This window comes from Tamandua tetradactyla, chromosome 13 (genome assembly GCF_023851605.1).
Source record: "Tamandua tetradactyla isolate mTamTet1 chromosome 13, mTamTet1.pri, whole genome shotgun sequence".
Taxonomy (NCBI): Eukaryota; Metazoa; Chordata; class Mammalia; order Pilosa; family Myrmecophagidae; genus Tamandua; species Tamandua tetradactyla.
Window position 1 is genome coordinate 63,111,245 of NC_135339.1, and position 22,010 is coordinate 63,133,254.

General features: G+C 36.3%; 1 protein-coding gene across 24 annotated transcripts in view; it reads left to right on the top strand.

Annotated features, from left to right (window-relative positions):
- Positions 1–22,010, top strand: part of BTRC (beta-transducin repeat containing E3 ubiquitin protein ligase) — a 265,091-nt gene that overhangs the window by 226,012 nt on the left and 17,069 nt on the right. For 22 of the 24 annotated variants that reach the window (XM_077125783.1, XM_077125773.1, XM_077125785.1 and 19 more), the window contains 8 exons: positions 3,533–3,580; positions 10,667–10,763; positions 11,439–11,576; positions 12,059–12,177; positions 14,048–14,297; positions 14,782–14,900; positions 16,700–16,810; positions 19,688–19,766. In XM_077125783.1, coding sequence (XP_076981898.1) covers positions 3,533–3,580; positions 10,667–10,763; positions 11,439–11,576; positions 12,059–12,177; positions 14,048–14,297; positions 14,782–14,900; positions 16,700–16,810; positions 19,688–19,766 — 961 coding nt within the window. The remainder of the gene's footprint in view (positions 1–3,532; positions 3,581–10,666; positions 10,764–11,438; positions 11,577–12,058; positions 12,178–14,047; positions 14,298–14,781; positions 14,901–16,699; positions 16,811–19,687; positions 19,767–22,010) is intronic. The other 2 variants (XM_077125787.1, XM_077125779.1) reach the window with 1 other exon arrangement.

Consider the following 22,010-nt stretch of genomic DNA (forward strand, 5'->3'; position numbering starts at 1 on the left):
CCATCCCATTTTCAACACCTTGCAGTGTTGACATTCATTCATTCTCTCTTATGTAAAAACATTTTTTATATTTGTACATTTAACCACCGTCATTGTTCACTCCAGGCATCACTAATTTATACTGTCCCAGTCTTTGTCCTCTATCTTCTGGTGTCACATAGGTACCAGCCCTGTTCCCTCAACCATACTTCACACTTCATTCAGTGTACTTACAATATTGTGCTACCATCAGATTAGTATTGTGTTATCCCTTTCTGGATCTTTACAGTCAGTCCTGTTGAATATCCTATACTCCTTCAGCATCAAATGCTCAATCTCTCCCCCCTTCTATCTCCTCATAACCTATATTTTTAACTTTTACTTTCAAAGCTCACTCATTGATCTTAGTTCATATTAGTGATACCATATAGTATTTGTCTTTTGTTTCTGACTAATTTCACTCAGCATAATGTCCTCAAGATTGATCCACATTGTTACATGCTTCATAACTTTATTTTGTCTTACAGCTGCATAATATTCCATTGTATGCATATACCACAGTTTGTTTAGCCACTCATCCTTTGCCAGACATTTGAACTGTTTCCATCTCTTGGAAATCGTGAATAATGCTGCTATAAACATTGGTGTGCAAATGTCTGTTTGTGTCCTTGCCTCACTACCTCCGCATATATACCTAATAATGGGATTACTGAATCATATGGCAATTCTGTACTTAGCTTCCTGAGGAACTGCCCAACTATCTTCCTGAGAGATTGTACCATTCTGCATTCCTACTAACAGTGAATAAGTATGCCTCTTTTCTCCGCATCCTCTCCAGCCTTTGTAGTTTTCTGTTTTTATTAATGGCCATTCTTGTATGTATGAGATGATATCTCACTGTGGTTTTGATTTGCATTTTCCTAACGGTCAGTGAGGTTGAGCATTTTTTCATATGTTTTGAGCCATTTGTATTCTCTTTTCTGAAAAGTGTCCATTTTCTTTTACCCATTTTTCAGTTGGGTTGTTTGCCTTTTTGTTGTTGAGTTGTACAATCTCTTTATATATTCTGGATATTAAACCCTAATCTGATATGTGGTTTCCAAATATTGTCTCCCCTTGCATAGCTGCCTTTTTACTTTCCTGACAAAGTTCTTTGATGCACAAAAGTGTTTAATTTTGAGAAAATCCCATTTATCTGTTTCTTTTTTCATTGATCATGCTTTGGGTGGTAGGTCTAGAAAACTACCTCCTATCACAAGATCTATAAGATATTTCCCTGCATTTTCTTCTAAACGTTTTATGGTCTTAGCTCTAATGTTTAGGCCTTTGATCATTTTGAGTTAATTTTTGTATAAGGTATAAGTTATGGGTCCTCTTTCATTCTTTTGGATATGGATATTCTGTTCTTCAAACACTATTTATTGAAGAGGCTACAAAAATCAATCCATAGATGAGTAGATCTATTTCTGAATGCTCAATTCGATTGATCGACCAATGGGGTCAGTTTATCTTTCTTTATCCCAGTACATGCTATTTTGACCACTGTAGCATTGTAATATGCTTAAAGTCAGGTAGTGTGTGACTTCCCACTTCATTCCTCTTTCTCAAGATATTTTTAGCTATTCAGGGCACCATTCCGTTCCAAATAAATTTGATTATTGGTTTTTCTATCGCTACAAGGTAAGTTTGTGGTATTTTATTGGTATTGCATTGAATCTATAAATAAATGCGGGTAGAATCGACATCTTCACTATATATTTAGTCTTCCAATCCATGAACGCAGTATGTCCTTCCATTTATTTAGGTCTTCTTTGTTTTCTTTTAGCAATTTCTTGTAGTTGTCTGTGTATAAGTCTTTTGTGGCCTTGGTTAAATTTATTCCTACATATTTTGTTCTTTTGGTTGCTATTTTAAATGGATTTTTTTTCTTGATATTCTCCTCAGAATGCTTATTACTAATGTGTAATTAGTAATGGGTATTGATCTTATACCAAGCCACTTTACTGTACTCATTAACTCTAGTAGCTTTGCTGTAGATTTTTTCAGGATTTTTGACAACAATATCGTGTTACTGCTTCCTTTCTAATTTGGATGCCTTTTGTTGCTTGTTCTTGTCTAATTGTTCTGGCTAGAACTTCCAGCACAATGTTGAATAACAATGGTGATAGTGGGCATCCTTTTCTTGTTCCCGATCTAAGAGGGAAAGCTCTCAGTATTTTCTTATTGAATATGATGTTAGCTGTGGGTTTTCATATATTCCCTTTATCATGTTGTAGAAGTTCCCTTTAATTCCTATCCTTTGAAGTGTTTTCATCAAGAAAGAATGTTGTTCTAAAAAATGATCATGGTGATGAATATACAACTGTGTGATGATATTGTGAGCCATTGATTGTACACCACGTATGGAATGTTTTTATGTTAAGAATGTTTGTTTTTATGTTTACCAATAGAAATATTTTTAAAAAAAAAGAATGTTGAATTTTGTCACATGCCTTTTTGCATCAATTGAAATGATCATGTGGTTTTTCTGCTTTGATTTATTGATGTGGTGTATATATGTGAGTTATGTTATTCCTTTCTGGATCTTTACAATCAATCCTGTTGAACATTTTTGGTGGCAGTGTTCTCAATTTGTAATGGATGGAGGTTGGCCTACAGGTGCGTTTTCTTGTGTTGAACCAGTGTTGCATACCTCAAGTAAGTCCCACTTGGTGTTTAATTCTTTTAATATGCTGCTGGATTTGATTTGCAGGTATTTTGTTGAGGATTTTTGCATCTATATTCATTAAAGAAATTGTTCTGTAATTTTATTTTCTTGTAGTATCTTTGGCTTTGGTATTAGGGTGATATTGACTTCATAGAATGAGTTAGGTAGCTTTCCTTCCTCTTCAGTTTTTTTGAAGACTTTCAGCAGGATTGGTACTAATTTTTTTCTTGAATGCTTAGTAGAATTCACATGTGAAGCCATCTGGTCCTAGACTTTTCTTTTTGGGGAGTTTCTTGATATCTGGATTGGTTTGTTGGGTCATCTTTTTCTTCTCAAGTCAATGTTAGTTTTTCATGCTTTTTTAGGAAGTTGTCCATTTCATTTATATTGTCTAGTTTGTCAGTATATAGTTGTTCATAGCATGCCCTCATTATCTCCTTTATTTCTGTGAGGTCAGTACTTACATCCCCCCTCCCATTTCTGATTTTATTTATTTGCATCATATTCTCTCTCTCTCTCTCTTTCTCTCTCCCGTCAACCTAGCTAATAGTTCATCTGTTTTATTAATTTTCTCAGAGAACTAGCTTCTGGTTTTGTTGATTCTCTCCATTGTTTTCGTGTTCTCAGTTTCATTTATTTCTGCTCTAATCTTTATTTCTTTCCTTTAGTTTGCTGTTCTTTCTCTGGTTCCTCCAGGTATGCAGTTAATTCCTCAACTTTTGCTTTCTTTGTGTGTGTGTGTGTGTGCACGCGTGCTGTATGGTGGGGATCACATTTCATTCTTTTTCCATGTGACTATCCCATTATTGCAGCACTCTTTGTTGATTTTTTTTTTTTTTTTGGCAGGGGCAGGTATATAGGCCAAGAATTGAACCTGGGTCTCCCACATGGCAGGTGAGAACTCTACCACTGGCCAATCCTTGTACCTTCGCTCTTTCTTCTTTTTTAACATAGGCATTTAAGGCTATAAATTTCCCTCTCAGTACCGCCTTTGCTACATCCCATAAGTTTTGATGTGTTGTGTTTTCATTTTCAGTTGTCTCAAGATATTTACTGATTTTTCTAGTAATTTCTTCCTTGGCCCACTGGCTATTTAAGAATGTGTGGTTTAGGATCCATATATTTGTGAATTATCTGGCTCTTTCCCTGTAATTGAGTTCTGCCTTTGTTCCATTATGATCTGAGAAAGTGTTTCGTATGATTTCAGTATTTTTAAAATCTTTTGGAACTTGCTTTGTAATCCAACAGGTGGTCTGTTCTGGAGAGTGATCCATGAGCACTGGAGAAGAATGTGTATCCTGCTGGAATGAGGTGTAATGTTCTATAAATGTCTATTAAATCTAGTTCATTTATCATATTATTCAAAATCTCTGTTTCCTTATTGATCCTCTGTCTAGACGTTCAGTCTATTGATGAGAGTGGTGTATTAAAGTCTACGATTATTCTTGTAGAGGTGTCTATTTCAATGTTTTCAGGTGTGCCTCATGTATTTTGAGGCATTTTGGCTCGATGCATAAATGTTTATGATTGTTACATCTTCTTGATGAATTGTTCCTTTTATTAATACATAGTATCCTTCTTTATCTCTTTTAATTATTTTACATTTGAAGTCGAATTTGTCAGATATTAATATAGCTGCCCCCACTCTTTTCTGGTTTTTGTTTGTGTGAAATATCTTTTCCAACCTTTCACTTTCAATCTATTTTTGTCCTTGGGCCTAAAATGAGTCTTTTGTAGACAGCATATAGATGGGGCTTGTTTTTTAATCCATTCTATCAGTCTGTGTCTTTTGCTTGGAGAATTTAATCTGTTAACATGTAATGTTATTACTATAAAGGCAGTACTTCTACCATTTTTTCTTTTGGATTTTATATGCCTTATTTTTTTCTCTTTTTACCATTAGTCTTCATTTCTACATTCTTTCCCAAACCTCCCCCTCCTGTGTTTTCCTATCTACCTATAGTGCTCCGTTTAGTATTCTTATAAGAGCCGGTCTCTTATTCCCAAATTGTCTCAGTGACTATTTGTCTGAAAATATTTTAAATTCTCCCTCATTTTTGTTGTTGTTTGTTTTTGTTTGTTTGTTTGTTTGTTTGTTTGCATGGGCAGGCACTGGGAATCGAACCTGGGTCTCTGGCATGGCAGGCGAGAACTCTGCCTACTGAGCCACCGTGGCTGGCTCTCCTTCATTTTTGAAGGACATTTTTCTGTATATAGAATTATTGGTTGAAAGTTATTCTCTTTTAGTATCTTAAATATATCATAGCACTGCCTTCTTGCCTCCATGGTTTCTGCTGAAAAATCTGTACAGTCTTATTGCAGTTCCCTTGTGTGTGATGGATTGCTTTTATGTTGCTGCTTTCAGGATTTTCTCTTTGTCTTTGACATTTGACAATCTCATTAGTAAATGTCTTGGAGTAAATCTATGGAGGTCTGTTCTGTTTGGAGTATGCTGTGCTTCTTGGATCTGTAATTTTATGTCTTTCATCAATTTTCTGTAATAGTTTCCCCCATTATTCTTTCTGCCCCTTTTCCCTTCTCTTCTCCTTCTGGAACACTCGTAACATGTATATTCATGTGCTTCATGTTGTTATTTAACTCCCTGAGACCTTGTTCATGTTTTTCCATTCTTTTCCCTGTCTGTTCTTTCGTGTTTAGAACTTCAGATGCTCTGTCCTCTAGTTCACTAATCCTTTCTTCTTCCTCTTTAAATCTGCTGTTGTAAGTCTCCATTATGTTTTTCATCTCTTCTATTGTGCCTTTCATTCTTGTAAGTTCTGCCTTTTGTTTTTTTAAGCTTTCAAGTCCTTCTTTATGGTCCCCCAATGTCTTTACATATCCTTCATCTCTTTTGCCCTGTCTTCCCTCAACTTGCTGATTTGATTTTTTTATTTGATTTAGCATGTTTGTTTGAACATCTTTAATTAGTTGTTTCAACTCCTGTATTTCATTTGGAGTGTTAGTTTGTTTCTTTGAATGGGCTATATCTTTGTTTTTCTTAGTATAACTCGTAATTTTTTGTTGGTGTCTTGGCATCTGATTTCTTTGATTAATTTATTCTGAAGATTGTTGGTTTGCTTTGTTCTCTGTTGGTTTTTGTTGTTTTTGTTGTTCAGTTCAACTTATTCTAGACCTCTAACACAGCTTATATTTAACTATTGAGAAATTTTCAGCTCCTGTTTTTCTGATTCTTACTGTACCTATATGGAACCTTTTTTTTTGAGGCGGGTCACCCCAGATCTAATCAACCCCAATCAGATTTTCCCAAACAAGGCAGGTCCATGTCTCAGGAGGAGGGTGTGATTGGTATCAAGTTTCCCTGTGGATGAGACCCTGCAGGTTGACTTTTCCTGTAGAGCCTCTAGACACTGTGCTTTTCCTATCCTGCCCAGCAGGTGGAGTTTGTCAGCCCATAGCTCCCCACCAGCATAAAGTGATGTGGGGTCTTCAATTCTCAGCCTGCCAGGGGCTTGGTTGAGACAGATACTGAAGTGGAAGAGGCAAGTTTAAGCTGTTTCTGAAGGAGGGCAGCCACTTGAACTTGGCCCCACCCCCCTTTTCTTGGGAAAAATATGCCCTTTAGGGAATTATCTCCTTCACTTGACTTGTTACTTTGTCTCTCAGACCTATCTTAACTCTGCCCTTGACTGGGTCACTGCTGACAATTGAAAATGCATGAGGCTTTCTCTAATGAGCTACTTAGAATACTTTAGAAAGAGAGAAAAAAAAATAAAATCTCTTTTTTAAAGCCAGTCCCCAGCCCCGGAGGTTTGTCAGTCAAGAGCTGGAATTGGTACATGGCTCTATAAAGGGCACAGCCCTTTCCAATATTCTGAGCTCAGCCAACTTTAAAAAGCCTCCTTTTTGGCTTTTTGTTTTGTTTTGTTTTGTTTTCTTTCCTCAGCCCCTTCTCCTCTCTGCCAGGAAAGACCTCAGTCCACAAAGTCTTTCCAGCTTTCTCTGGGTTTATCTGTGCTTGGAGCTTGTATTCAGCAGTCCAGATTTGTTCATTAAAACCTTGTTAATTAAAAGCTTGGAGCTTGGTTGAACTTCCTTTGCCCCTTGTAGAATCTGCTTCTTTTTCCCACAGGGAAGTGTCTCCAGTAGCCTGCTATGCCAGTTGGGGAGGGGCAATAACCTCTGAAGTTCAGGAGCTTTACTTACAGTTCCGTGCTATGATCTCAACCCTTCCACCTGTTCCAGACTGGTATATGATGTGTGTCCAGTCGCAGATGTCCCCCAAACAGTTGTTCCAGACAGTTCCTGGCTATTTACTAGGTGCTCTAGAGGACTAACAAAATTCCACACCTCCCTGTACCACCATCTTGCCCCACCCCCTCCCTTTCCTCCTCATTTGAACATCCTGCGCAGTTCTGACTACATTCCTTTGTCTTTAGCCGTATTTATCCTCTTCACTTTATATAGCCCCATGAAATATTTGTCCAACCATGAAAACCTTCTCCAGTAGCCCCTTGACTTTCTTGTTATTGCTTCTATTTCTACATGTTGCCTTTCTTTCTGTGTTAGCTATCTTAGGTTTGTTTTAATTTAACCTATCATGAGAGTCTTGTTTACTTTCTGTGATGAGTTCTTGTTTTCTTAGTAAGTATACTATGTCAGTAGTCTTTCTATGTTATACCTTTCCCCATATGCTGCAGTGAAACTTCTTCCATTTCCTTTAACCAAAAATAAATAAGTAAATATCTAATACAATTTTGAGTCTCTAAGATTTAAATTCCACTTTACTGTGTATTTTATATCTAGATGGATTTGACAGCCTGTCCCTTTACATGAACCTCATCATTTTTTCTCTTGAATAATACTAAATACATTCTCTCTGCTCATATAATGGTAAAACTTGGAAATATAAAAGAACACTTGGGGAAATTTCATTTTCTTAATCAGTAGATCACACTTTATGCTAACATTTTGAATTTAATATTTAGCATTTATCACATACCCACACTCTAATAAGTACTAGGCACTTCACATAGAAGTGGTCCCTGTTGTCAAAGAGCTTCCATTATAAAAGATATTGACTTACGCATAGACAGACTGAAAAACCAATTTCCAACCAGTAGCCACTCTTGATCTGAAGAAATCCACATACTTTATTTTAGCAAGGCACAGTAGATGCAATGGGGTGAAAAACAAGATAAATTTATATAAGTCTTCTTTCCTTAGGATGCGAAATAATACCAATGTGTAATACCAGTCTAGGTATTGAAAATCCTGGAGTGCCTATATACAATTATCAGAGATCAAAAGGAAGACAAGAATTTCTGAGGAATGTTGGACATTGAGAGGCAATAAAAGTGGTTAGGATTTGGGCTCTGGAGTCAAAGCTAGATTCAAATCCCAGATCTGCTACTTGATACCTATGTGACCTTGGGCAAGTTATTTTATCTCTCCAACATTTGATTTCTTTATCTGCAAAATTAAGTTAGTAATTTAATTCAGTGAGTTGAACTTATTAAATTATTCTTAACAAGATTTACAATCTTTTCTTTTAAAATCTATTTGAATATATCTGTTCTGGAGTTGTAGCTATTATTTCTAAATTCTGAGATACTGAGCTATTTATGTATAACCTAAATGTATCAGGGCGTCACACTAACCTGGAGAAGCCAACAAGTCTGGCTCCCTATTTAAAATTTCATGTAGTTACAGTGTTCGAATAAACTGACCATACTAATTAAATCAGATATTGTGCTACCCAAACTATAAATTTTGCACCAAATAAATATCTCTCCCTTTGGTTTCACACAGAAGTTGAAGTTTTAAAATATGGACAATATCATTCTTTACCCTGTATTCTGATTTACCTTAGTCCTATCCAGATCAGCTTCATTCATATCTCTAGTTCAAGTCTGGTCACTTTTTCAGCTTTTTATACAGTTGCCGTATGGGGTAATGCTGACTCTTATAGTTTCAGTGTGCTAAGTGAATCTCAGGTGTCACATATATGCCTGAAGTTTCAGGGAACACCAGGGAGATGATCCAGGACATAGCATCATGGGATTGAGAAAGCCTTCTTGATCAAAAGGGAAATGACAGAAAATAAAGTTTCAGTGGCTGTATTGGAGTGGCTAGAGAGAAGTACCTGAAACTGTTGAACTATATTCCAGTAGCCTTGATTTTTTAAGACAATTGTATAACTATATAGCTTTTACAGTAGTGACTGTGTGAGTGTGAAAATTTGTATCTGATGCTCCCTTTATCCAGGGTATGAACAGATGAGTGAGAAAAGAACAAAAAATAAATAATGGAGGGGGGGAATAAGGGAGAAAACTAGGTAGATTGAAATACTAGTGGTCAGTGAGAGGGAGGAGTAAGGTGTATGGGATGTATGAGTTTTTTCTTTTTTCTTTTTATTTCTTTTTCTGGAGTGACGCAGATGTTCTAAATATGGTCATGGCAATGAATACATAACTGTGGGATGATATTGTGAGCCATCAATTGTATACTTTGGATGGGACATATGTGTGAAGATACCTAAAAAAAATGTTTAAAAAAAAATACATGTGAATGAATGCTTGTTTGCCTGAAAAAATGTTTATAGAATAATAGTTTATAAGAAGTATACCTTTACACAAAAGTTATTTCATAATTGTATCCTGCTTGCTCTTTTCTTTATGTTGGTGTATCATGTTTTTTATTCTATTGGTCCCTTTTTAAAAACTGTAGTATTTATATTCTCCACTGTACATTTCCCCTTCTGTATTAACACAGAACTCAGAGCCTGCTACCTTCTGATAAGATATTTTCTCAGCTCATTTTCAAGGTGTATATAATAGGGAGAGGGCAGGGGAGAAACACCCCTGGAAACATCACAATTAATTATATTGTAATGGAGCTATAGAAGGAGTAGTGCCTGACTGGCCCAGAGAAAACATGATTTCTCTGGTGCCAAGATTACACTCAGAGGCATTTCTGCCTATCTCCACTTTGCAAGGCAAAGTGCCAGTGAGAACAGCAGTTAGTATACCCATAGTGGGGTTTACTAGCTTCCACACCGTGTTTGGTGGGTTCTTAACTTCAGGATGAGGAATTAAATTTTTTACCCAGCAGGAAGTGATTGCCATTTACTGAATTTTTTTGTAGCAAAGATCTAGCTTGGGATATGAGTATTCCAGAGATGTGCTGTCATAAGGAAAGAGATGCTAACAAATGTTGTTCAACTGGAATCAAGAAAAAGCCATGAAAGGCGTGTATATATGTGCATAGCCAGGAACACACCTGTGAAAGTTAATTTCATGGGTTAGATTTGACAGCACAATGCTTTTAGGCGGTTCTCTTCATCTTCTGCCCTACCTACTGCTGGATCCTCCTCTGATCCCTTTGTTTTCTGTTGAAATTATCTACTCATTTTAAAGCATGTACACTGATCACCCATAGTCTGAGTTCCCGAGCAGTCAATACACATTGCACCACACAAAGGCCTAGAAAAAGCATTTCTCCTGCCCACAATGCTAGGTATCACTGTCACAAAAACAGCTTTACACAATGAGGAAAAGACTCTGGGCTGTGGGCTAGTTCGAAGGTAATAATTACCATCACTAACAGAAATTTCTAAATGAAATCTGATTACACATATGTCTAGTAGACAAGTTGATGAATTCTGATTATACATATCCAGTTTGCCTATTGACATTGTATATAATATTCTTTAAAGCCTGATTGCCTATTTTCTCGAATTAGAAAACCCCATGTTCCCAAAAGCCAAATGACAGTACAATTATTTTGATATCCTACATTGGATATATTTATTATGTTTTACCAAAAAGCACATCAGTATTACTTAGAGTCCAGAAAGTTATTCCTGGACGTGGGACTCCTGAAATCAGGCTTAAAGTCATGCCTTTCTAGGCAAGTTATGGGAATTATATGGAATGATAGCTGTAAAAACACTGAAGGAATATGAAGCTCCTTATAAATATATATTTTTATTTTCATTGAGAAATATTTGTTGTTTTTTAGGGTACAGTATTTATTCAAAAACAAACCTCCTGATGGGACTGCTCCTCCCAACTCTTTTTATAGAGCACTTTATCCTAAAATTATACAAGATATTGAGGTAAGAATCTATATTTATTTGGGTATTTGCCAAATGCTAGAGAATTGTCAGCATTCTTCAATAACAGTATTGTTACAGCAAACCCATTAAAGTTTGTTGATGTAGGTTAAAAATCAGTTTCTTAAAAAGTGGATAGAATAGGTAAAATCTAATAAATTGCCAGGCAGATTTTTAAAAACTTTTAAAAATTGTTTACTAGTAGAGCATCGATAAGAGAGAGAGAAGAGGTGTGTAGTGAGACTATTAAAGTTACACTTACAGGCTGATATCCAAATATCTTCTGAATTGAGCCTTCATGGAGGGTCACTGCTAGAAATGGCCACGATATACGTAAGAAGAGCACTCAGCACATAACATCATGTGGCCATAGGTTGCCCTCTGTTGCTGAGCAGTCTCTTTCCACCAGCTTTATTATTTGTTTGAACAAGGTGCATGCGAGAGAGTTCTGAAAAATAAGTCTTTATATTGCAAATGGGAAAGTGTTTTATGAATTTAGATAATAGCTGTTTAAAAGTGCATGGTTAGTTTGCTTTAAGTTCTGTATATCTCATAGAAAGAAGCATTGAGCATTTGTCATTGGTTGCCATGAAAATCAGATATTTTAACAACTGGAATGCAAGAGCTTGTTTCTGGTTCTTTCCTAATTATTGCCTTTTAACCATTCCTTCTTCTCAGACAATAGAATCTAATTGGAGATGTGGAAGGCATAGTTTACAAAGAATTCACTGCCGAAGTGAAACAAGCAAAGGAGTTTACTGTTTACAGTATGATGATCAAAAGATAGTCAGTGGCCTTCGAGATAACACTATCAAGGTAAGGTCTCTTCAGCTGCCGAAGGAATGAGGGTGAAAACGTGCATTAAACAAACCAAAGCATAAACTTAAGCTCTATTTCTGGAAAAGGAGAGTTTTCGATTGTTTACAGTATCACAGCAAAAATCATTTACTTAAAAGACAGATCTCTGCCTCCCCTCTACCTAAGAACATACAGGTAGAAGGTCCTAGGGTTAAATTCCTTTCTTAAAGTGCACTGAAATGGGATATTACTCTTTTGGCCCTGGCATAATTACAGGCTACCCCTCTTCCCTAATAAAAAGAATAAAGTTTGCATTAGTACTGAAGCCACATATATGTATATCTATGTATACGTGCTTAGGTATACCTATAGAAAAGAATGCATTTCACACTACTCTAGGCTTTCATTCTTTGGGGGATCAAACACAATAGAGCCAGCAAGTCTCCACAGCACCCCCATTATCACAGTGATCAAAAGGATCTTCTTGTTTGCCATCCTAGATCTGGGATAAAAGCACATTGGAATGCAAGCGCATTCTCACGGGCCACACGGGTTCTGTCCTGTGCCTCCAGTATGACGAGAGGGTGATCATAACTGGATCATCGGATTCTACGGTCAGGTAGAAAATTTCACATGAGCTTTTGAACTCTGAAACCTCAGATCTGCTTTGTTCTTTGTCATAGACGATAGTAATTCTGTATATATCTACAAGAACACAGTTCCGAAACTTCATTACTGAAGAAAACTAGACCATCAGTTCTCCCCATCATTTGTGTCCATCTAGAATTAGAAAACTTGATTTAGGTTTAATCGAGGTAAGTTTACATGTTTGTACATTTAAGAAAGGAAACATTCTATTTTAATTTGGGAGAATCATCCACTATAAAAAACTTTTCCTATCTTTAGGGTAAACCTTGCATTCTTTACAAAGACACCTCACAGGGGAATGACATGAATAGAATAAAGCTTTCATTTCATGTAGTTAGAACTGTATGTAAGCATGCATTATCTCCTTTAAAATGTGTATAGGTGAGCAGTGCTGTCTCTCTGCCAGCCCCTCCCCTGCTGTACCTGCAGTTTTTAATTGCAGGCTTCACTCAGGGAGGGGGCCTTCAATTTCCAGAGGCATTAGTGATTTGATGACACAGCCATTATGCTGCTGGAGTCCAGTGTAGCTTGAGTTCTGGGTACTAACAGCACTGTTGGAAACCTCTGTTAGGAATTTTGCCTTAAGCTAAAGGATTGGCAAACATAATGCATCAAAAGTAACTTAAAAAAATATTGGGGAAAAAAAAACAGCTACATTGTTAGATTCTCAGAAGTTAAATGTTTAGCATTCCAAGTTATCCTCTGTGAATAGAAAAGGCTGTTCCTGCTTCTTATCTTTTGACTTAAAGGCATAGCTAACTCAGTCCTTAGAGTTATTGACATTTACATTCATTGGTGTTATGGAGTACATTTACAGGAAAATGGAATAAAATAATTTTCTAAAAAATGAGTTAAACTGGAAGCAAATAAAATGTGTTATAAAAACCAAAGTAAATACACAAAAAATACAGTAATCAAAGTAAAATCTGTCATCACCAAAATGTTTCCATCTATCCAAAGGTCCCACACTCTGCTGTGAAGCCCTTGTTTACAATAGGATGGCCATTCTTGATCTCCAAACCTGTTGAAAGCATAGAGACAGGGATTTAGACTAGATGTCTAGGAAATCTTTGGTCTTGACCTGGATGATGAAACTGAAGATCTGGGCAATCAAGCTCACATACACAATACTAAATAAGTTTGTTACAAAAGCGTCTTGACCTATATCCATTCTGGTTCTTGAGGGCTGTCAGTGGGGCACTAATGTTGATGTTATTAATCAAATCCTCAGTTTAAAATATGTCTTGTTAATGGGATCAGATTCAATGTTGTAAGTTTTGAAATAATTTATCTTGAAGGCTAGACCCAGTTATTAGGTGCTGGTGGTGGTTGTTTCATTCCTACACCCAACAACTTACTCCGATTTCGAATAGTGTGTCTTAAGGATTTCGCATTGGCAATATCACACTCCCTTCCTCTTCCCACTCCCCGAGTTCATCCCTTTCCTATCTACCACCTCCACGTAGTCCATCATATTCTTTACCTCAACTCAGCCTGAAAGCTGCAAAAGAGAAGTAGGATATTTACCCTTTACCATGAAAATATAGAGGAGGGGTTGGAATGATGAAAAGTTTTGGTAATAGGTGGTGGCAATGGTAGCACAACATTGTGAATGTAATTAATACCACTGAATTGTATAGTTAAAAATGAGGAAATTTTTTTAAAGTGAAGAAAAATGAGGAGAGGCAGAGAAAGAAAGCTCATTGGATTACTGAATAAATATAAAGCAGTTTATTTTAAAAAAAATAAATAAATATGAAAAGAGCGGCAGTCAAATACTGGTAACATTGTAGCATGAGTACCATCTAAATCTCAGATAACCTTCTTCACGTTTTTTCCAGAGTGTGGGATGTGAATACAGGTGAAATGCTAAACACATTGATTCACCATTGTGAAGCAGTTCTACACTTGCGTTTCAATAATGGCATGATGGTGACCTGTTCCAAAGACCGTTCCATTGCCGTATGGGATATGGCCTCCCCAACTGACATTACCCTCCGAAGGGTGTTGGTTGGACACCGAGCTGCTGTGAATGTTGTTGACTTTGATGACAAATATATCGTTTCTGCATCTGGAGATAGGACTATAAAAGTAAGAAGCCCAAGAGCTCTTAAATTGGACAATAGGCAGTTTTCATTAAGCCCCCAACTTAGAGTAGGGGAGTCATGAGAAAATTGGTTCAAGCGCAATTTCATATATAAACAACACTGTCAAATAATTTAACATTCAATTTGGAGGCTATATGTAAAAATGTAATGATGGAAGCAAGTTATGCATTAAGTTTGGTTAGGTATTTTATTCCGATAAATAATGGTAACAGTGAGAAGGGCAGGAGTGAATTTAGGTCAAGAAAATTTATCTACAAGACCAGACTCACCCTGTAAGAGTAAATCAATTTGAGGATTTCTCTTCTCAGAGAAGCCAGATACATACCAGCTCTGTATTACCATCAATTGAACTTGTCATGGTTTTTGTTTTGTTTAAAAAGTTGACTTCCCCATTGGTTCAAGTCTATCATCATAGATTTGCCACTGAAAGTACCAAATTAACTGCCAAATGCTATTTTCTGTTTCAGGTATGGAATACAAGTACGTGTGAGTTTGTGAGGACTTTAAATGGACACAAACGTGGTATTGCCTGTTTGCAGTACAGAGACAGGCTGGTAGTGAGTGGCTCATCTGACAACACTATCAGGTAAGCAGCAGGTGCCCTTTCCCAGAATGGATCAGTATTCCTGCCATTCATTGCTTGTGCAAAGATCATTCACATCACCAACTGCGTTATGTTTGTAATAAAATATTTTTTCCTTTCTGTAGCTTCTTACAGGTCAAAAGTTTGCCCCAAGCAGAGAGGGAACATAGCAAAGCCTTTTGTTGATGTGTTTCCTTTCTGTAATAGTTTTATCACCAGATAGACCTATATAAAAGGTAGTGCCTGAATGAGAAGAAGGCAAGAGAGACAGGTAGATGGAGATTGATGACCCGTCTCTTTAAATTTCTTCTGTCTGTAGTTAAAAAGTGCTGATAAATAGCTAAAGGCCTTTGCAGGTGTTCTCATTGCCTCTGTTCTAAGAAAAAAAAGAAGAAAAATATTTGTTTCTGTGTAAGAAATTGTACAGTTTTGTTTTCTTAGCATTGCTTAAGTTATAAAATTGGCCAAGGAGTTATCTGTCTTTGAGATTATGAAGAAACCACAAGTTGAAGTATTTTTTCACATTCTTATCTCACAAAGATGAAAAGCACAGATGTAATTAGCATTTGGGAGATTTATCTATCCTTTCCCTCCCTTGAATGAAGAACTAAGAGGTTGAAAGGTATTTAAAAAAAACAGCTATTGTTAGCAAAGGATATTATCATTCCTAGATATCACTTGGGTTGGTCTGAAAGCACACTGTTTTATAAATTAGTATTCGAACATTTTTTTTTTTTGGCCTGTCCTTTTCATGCTTCCTTTATTTGGTTTTAATTTTTATTTTGAAATAATTTCAAACCTACAGGACAGTTGCAAAAATAATACAAAACCCATACAGAGAATTCCAGCATATCCCCTGGCACACACACATAAAATACCCAGATTCACCAAATTTTAACTTTTTTCCACATTTGCCATATCATTCTAACCATCTAACCATCATCATCTATTTGCCTGTCTATATATCTATTTTCTAAACATTTGAAAGTAAGTTGTATACATGATACTGCCACATACATTTCCTAAGAACAAGAATAGTCATTTTTGTAATGACCTCAAAGTTCAGTTATCAAGTTCAAGAAATTTAATTTGAACATAATCTTACAGTCTATATTCCATTTTTGGTGTGTGTCCCAATAACATTCTTTGGGGCCTTTTTTTCCTCTTGCAAGATTTTTTTTTTTTTTTTACAAGGGCAGGCACTGGGAATCGAACCCGGGTCCTCTGGCATCGCAGGCGAGCACTCTGACTGCTGAGCCACCATGGCAGGCCCAGTATTCAAACATTTTTGAGAACTTACTTTATGCTTCCATTATATAAGGACTGTCCTTACAGTGGGTGAAATGTACATTGTGTCCTCTGTGATAGAGGTGAAGATGCTTTGTGAAGGCAGGAAATCACTGACACTCCTCCTCTCAGGAACCATTACTTTCTTAACTTTAACTTGGTCATTTCTTTCCCTGGCGGCTGTGTGCATTGCATTCATCCTTTTTATGCCCAAGAGAACCTAGTTACAGGTTATAATATAAATATAAATAATAACTATATTATATAATATAAAGCATTATGCTTTGAAAATATATACTATATTTGCACTGCAGGTACATTGTTTTTCTGCTTGAGCTTTATGGCAAGAAGAAAGTTGAATTACATTGAAAGCAATGCATTTTTATATGGGTGCTGATTGATTTGATTTTTATGGTTTTGTTTTTTTTTTTTTAAGACATATGAAGTTATTATTATAACTTTCAAACTCAGAAAAGAATACATGAAAATTCACTTGACTGAATTTTCTCTTCTAGATTATGGGATATAGAATGTGGAGCATGTTTACGGGTGTTAGAAGGCCATGAGGAATTGGTGCGCTGTATTCGATTTGATAACAAGAGGATAGTCAGTGGGGCTTATGATGGGTAAGTTTGCTAACAAGGTTTTAAAAAATCTACGTCTTTATGCCTTCTGCCTTATAATTTTAAATTTAGCATTTTTTTGTATTTAAAAGCCTGTAGATTTTACAGAAAGAAGAATCTGATCTACTATTGCTTTTGAATTTTGATTCCTTTAGTGATTCCTAAAAGTTCAGCACTGTTATCATTACTTCTAGCATTTCACTTACAGGGAGTTCAGCAATCTTTTTCTTCAGTCTAATATTCATTGGTTATAGGATCCTTTCCTGTTATGGCTAGATCCCACATCTAGCAACAGTAAGCACATAGTAAAGTCATACAAAACTGTATTAGCTTACAAAGAGCAGTGAGGAAAACCAAATGAATAGCTCAAGACCGCAGTCTTGGGGTTTGTTCATATGAAACTTATCCCCACAAAGGACAGGCTAAGCCTACTTAAAATTAGGCCTAAGAGTCTCCCTCAGAGAACCTCTTTTGTTGCTCAGATGTGGCCTATCTCTCAGCCAACACGGCAAGCAAACTCACTGCCCACCCCCTCTCTTTTGCTCCTTTTATCTACAGTATGGACAAATGAGTAAAAAATATGGATTAAAAATAAATAATGGGGGAACAAATGTTAAAATAAATTGGGTAGAGGGAAATACTAGTGGTCAATGAGAGGGTATGGTATGTATGAGTTTCTTCTTTTTTCTTTTTATTTCTTTTTCTGGAGTGATGCAAATGTTATAAGAAATGATCATGGTGATGAATATACAACTATGTGATGATATTGTGAGCCATTGATTGCACACCAACTATGGAATGTTTGTATGTTAAGAATGTTCGTGTTTGGGCGGGCCACAGTGGCTCAGCAGGCAAGAATGCTTGCTGCTTGCCTGCCATGCCAAAGGACCCGGGTTCGATTCCCAGTACCTGCCCATGTTAAAAAAAAAGAATGTTCATGTTTGTGTGTTGTTTGATTTTATCAATAAAATTTTTTTTAAAAAAGAAAGATTAGTATCTGGCCCAGTGGGCCTGTGCAAGGAAGGATTGTGACTACAGCATAAAAATGATTTCAGGGACAAAAGCATCGTTTATTGCTCCTGCCAGAAGGCAGCTCATAGTTATGCTGAGTAAAGTCCACATTGATGGAAAGTTAATACTGGCATCTTCTGCCATCCAGATTTTAGGTAGAGTGGAAGCCTGGGTTAAAGCTCCTGGACTCTGCTTACCAAGGCAACCTACTGCTGCTGCTGTCGCCACTTAGGGTTTCGTTAACCCATTAGTGATTTATTAATTTTAGAAGCATAAATATTGATTTTCTGGCTTGAGAATAAAACAGTGATAATTCAGCCTAAAAAAAAAAACTGTATTAGCTTACAAAGATCTCTTTATCATTTCTTCTTGACTAATTTTGGGAGGGGTAGAAGGCTGTAGTTCAAATACTGTCAGCTTTTTTAATTATCAGAAACTAACTTATCCTAGTTTGAACTGGCTATACCAATATATTAAGCCAACTCAACCACCAGGAAGTATAGCAGACTCACTCTTCTCTGAGTCAGCCACCAACTGTCATACTCATAGGAAATGGTTCAGGGTGTGACAACATACTTCACCTGGATCCAACACTATGTTTTCTCATTGTCCTGGTTTTGGTCTGCACCTACCTTTTTTGTTTTTCGTTTTTTGTTTTTTTGTCTGTTTTTAACTTTCTAAATTGTATACTATAACATATATACAAAGCAAAGAAATAGAAAAGCAATAATTTTCAAAGCACTCTTCAACAAGTAGTTACAGGACAGATCCCAGAGTTTGTCATGGGCTACCGTACCATCATCTCAGATTTTTCCTTCTCACTGCTCTGGAATATAGAAGGTTAGAAGGAATAAATATTTTTTATCATCACAATAAACTGTTCTTTTCTTTTTTGTGAAAAATAACATATATACAAAAAAGCAATAAATTTCAAAACACAGCACAACAATTAGTCATAGAACAGATTTCAGAATTTGGTATGGGTCACAATTCCACAATTTTAGGTTTTTACTTCTAGCTGCTCCAAGATACTGGAGACTAAAAGAAATATCAATTTAATGATTCAGCAGTCATATTCATTTGTTAAACCACACCTTATCTGTATAACTCCACCATCACCTTTGATCTTTCTATCCCACTCTTTAGGGGTATTTGGGCTATGGCCCTTCTAACTTTTTCATGTTGGAAGGGGCTGTCAGTAATATGGGGTAGGGAGACTGAACTAGCTGATGTTCTGGAGAGACTGGGCCCACTAGGTTTCAGGAAAATATAGGGCTATATGTAAGATTCTAGAAAGTTTCCCTGCACTAGGGTAACTTTTCAGAAACCTACAACCTCCAGATGGGTCCCTGAACCAGATAAGTCCTGAAACCTTTCTTGGTTTTGTCTGTTACTTATCTTGAGGAGACATGACCTATAATTGATTTTGGGAAGGGCTAGACTTTTCTTACTAGTTCGTGTAAGCTGGGCCATTCTTAGAACTAACCAAAAAGAAGATATCTTAGAGTTGTAAATTTCTAGGTCTTGTTGAGCTCTTCTATCAAAAGAGGGCTAATGTACAGATCTCTTCTTGGCCCCAAAGTACAGTGTAACTTTACCACTTACCTATCTTCAGTTTGATTAAAGCTAACCTGTTTCTCATTTTAGGTCAATCACAAACATTTTCCCCTATATGCTGTACCCAAGAGTGAATACAGAAATCAAGTCTACAAAACAATAAGTTTGTATATATATTCCTGTGAGCTGGATTTATCATATAAACTATATTCATCATATTTATTATTATGGCTTTTGCTGTTCTCCTCTTTGTGCCTTAATTTTTCTTTCTTTTTTGGTAGCTAAGATTTTTGTCCTGTTTTTGATCTTTAGAAAAATTAAAGTGTGGGATCTTGTGGCTGCTTTGGACCCCCGTGCTCCTGCAGGGACACTCTGTCTACGGACCCTTGTGGTAAGCGCCTTATTGTTTAGAGGAGGTTGGGAGAAAAATTAAATGTTGGTGTGCTTTGGAATACAGATCTTGATTTGATAGTTAGAACCTCACAAAACTTAATACTAAATGGGAAGGCACCCAATACTATGACAATAAAATGTTATATAGTACCTTTCATCCAAAAGCACTTTAGAGACTATATATGGAGAGGAATGTGGCAGCTGTTTTACAGCTGCATAGCAACTCTTCACAACAGTTTAGTACAGGAAATGAATAGGAATTCCGTATCCACCAGAATCAGGAGGGGTACTTAGGGAGAGAGAATATAATTACCCAATTTGGACTCTGTCCAGGATATGAGGACCTGCACACTTGTGCCAGCAAATAGTGCCATAGGAATTTGCTTGAATCCCCTGGTCAGTCCCTTTAGTTCAGCATCCAGCTACAAGAATCCCATCTTTTTTTATTCCCTATATTATACCTTTATCTGAACATTTTGATACTTGGTGAAAGAAGTTACTCAAAAGGAGGAATGTTAATTCTATATCTTTGTCTATATTTATATCTAAATTCTGTATCATGGTGTTAGCCAAGGGCCCAGATTGGAAAATGGTCTAAGGTTAAAGGCTGCTTACCTTAGAAGATTAGTTAGGGCACCGGGGAGAACAGAATCTTTTCTATAATTAGGGAAAAAGATGAAAGAAAGCACTAGAAACCCAGTGTTCTGAATCCTGACTCAACCTTTAGACAAGAGAGATTTTTTGGGGGGGGCAGGGGTCTTCCTTGTGGGAGTCAAAGCTCATTCCTTCAGCATCAGAAATGCTTTACCTGTATATTTAACATGTGCCTCTTAAAATGCATACTTTCATCCATTTACAATTATTCTAAGTCTGGGCTTTGAGATATAATTTGCATACAACAAAATTCACAGGTTTAATAGTACTTCTATGGATTTTACAGTAACCACCACACAATCAAGATAAAGAACATTTCCATTGCCCCCCAAATCTTGTACCTTTTTGTATCTATCCCTTCCCCCTGCCTCTTAGCAACTATTGGTCTGATTTCCATCCCTATAGTTTAGCTTCTTATGAACATCACATAATTAAATCATACAAAACATAACCTTTTCCCACTTCATTTGAGATTCATCCACATTGTTGCATTTATCAGTACTTTTTTCCTTTTTATTGCTTAATGGTATTTCACTGTGTAGATGAACCAATGTGTTTATTCATTCCATAGTTTAAGGACATTTGAAATGTTTCCGGTTTTTGGTGATTCTGAATAAAGCCTCTGAAAAGATTCCCATACAGGCTTTTTTATGTACATGTTTTCATTTCTCTTGAGAAATTTCTTAAAATGGAATTTCTGGGTCCTATATGTAGTTAATGTGTGCAATTTAAATAAAACTACCAACTTATTTTTTGAAGTAACCCTACCATTTTGTATTTCAACCAGCAGCATATGAGAATTCCATTTTTACCCTACATCCTTGCCAGTTCTTGGTATTGTAATAATTGTTCTTGGTGTTGTATATTTTTTAAAATATAGCCATTTAAGTAGATGTGTAATGGTATCTCGTTGTGGTTTTAATTTGCCTTTTCATGATAATTAATGGTGTTGAGTGTCTTTTAATGTACTTATCTTCTTTTGTATAGTGTTCAAATCTTGTGCCCATTTTATTTATTGAGTTTTTGTCCAATTAAGTTTTTAAAAACTGCTTTATTGAGTTATAATTGACATGCAGTAAAGTGCACAAATTTAAAGTGTACAACCCATTGTATTTTTTTTCCTTTTTTTTTTTTTTGACGTGGGCAGGCACCGGGAATCGAACCCGGGTCTCCGGCACGGCAGGTGAGAACTCTGCCATTGAGCCACCATGGCCCGCCCTTTATTTTGGCAAATGTATATACCAGTGAAACCATCACTGCAACCAAAATAATGAATCTGTCCTCATGTTCCTTTGTAATCCCTCCCTCTTTTCATCCTACTCCTTGCATCAATCTCCTCATCAGGTAACTACTGATCTACTTTCTATCACTACTTATTAATTTGCATTTTGTAAGATTATATAAAAATGGAAACATATATATTCTTTTTGCACTTGTCTTTTTTCATGGAACATAACTATTTTTGAGATTCATCCAGGTTGTTGGCATAAATTAGTAGTTCACTCTTTTTTTTTTTTTTTTACAAATTTCTAAACTCCATTCTAAAACTAATGGAGTAGTTTCCATTGTGTCCATATACCACAATGTA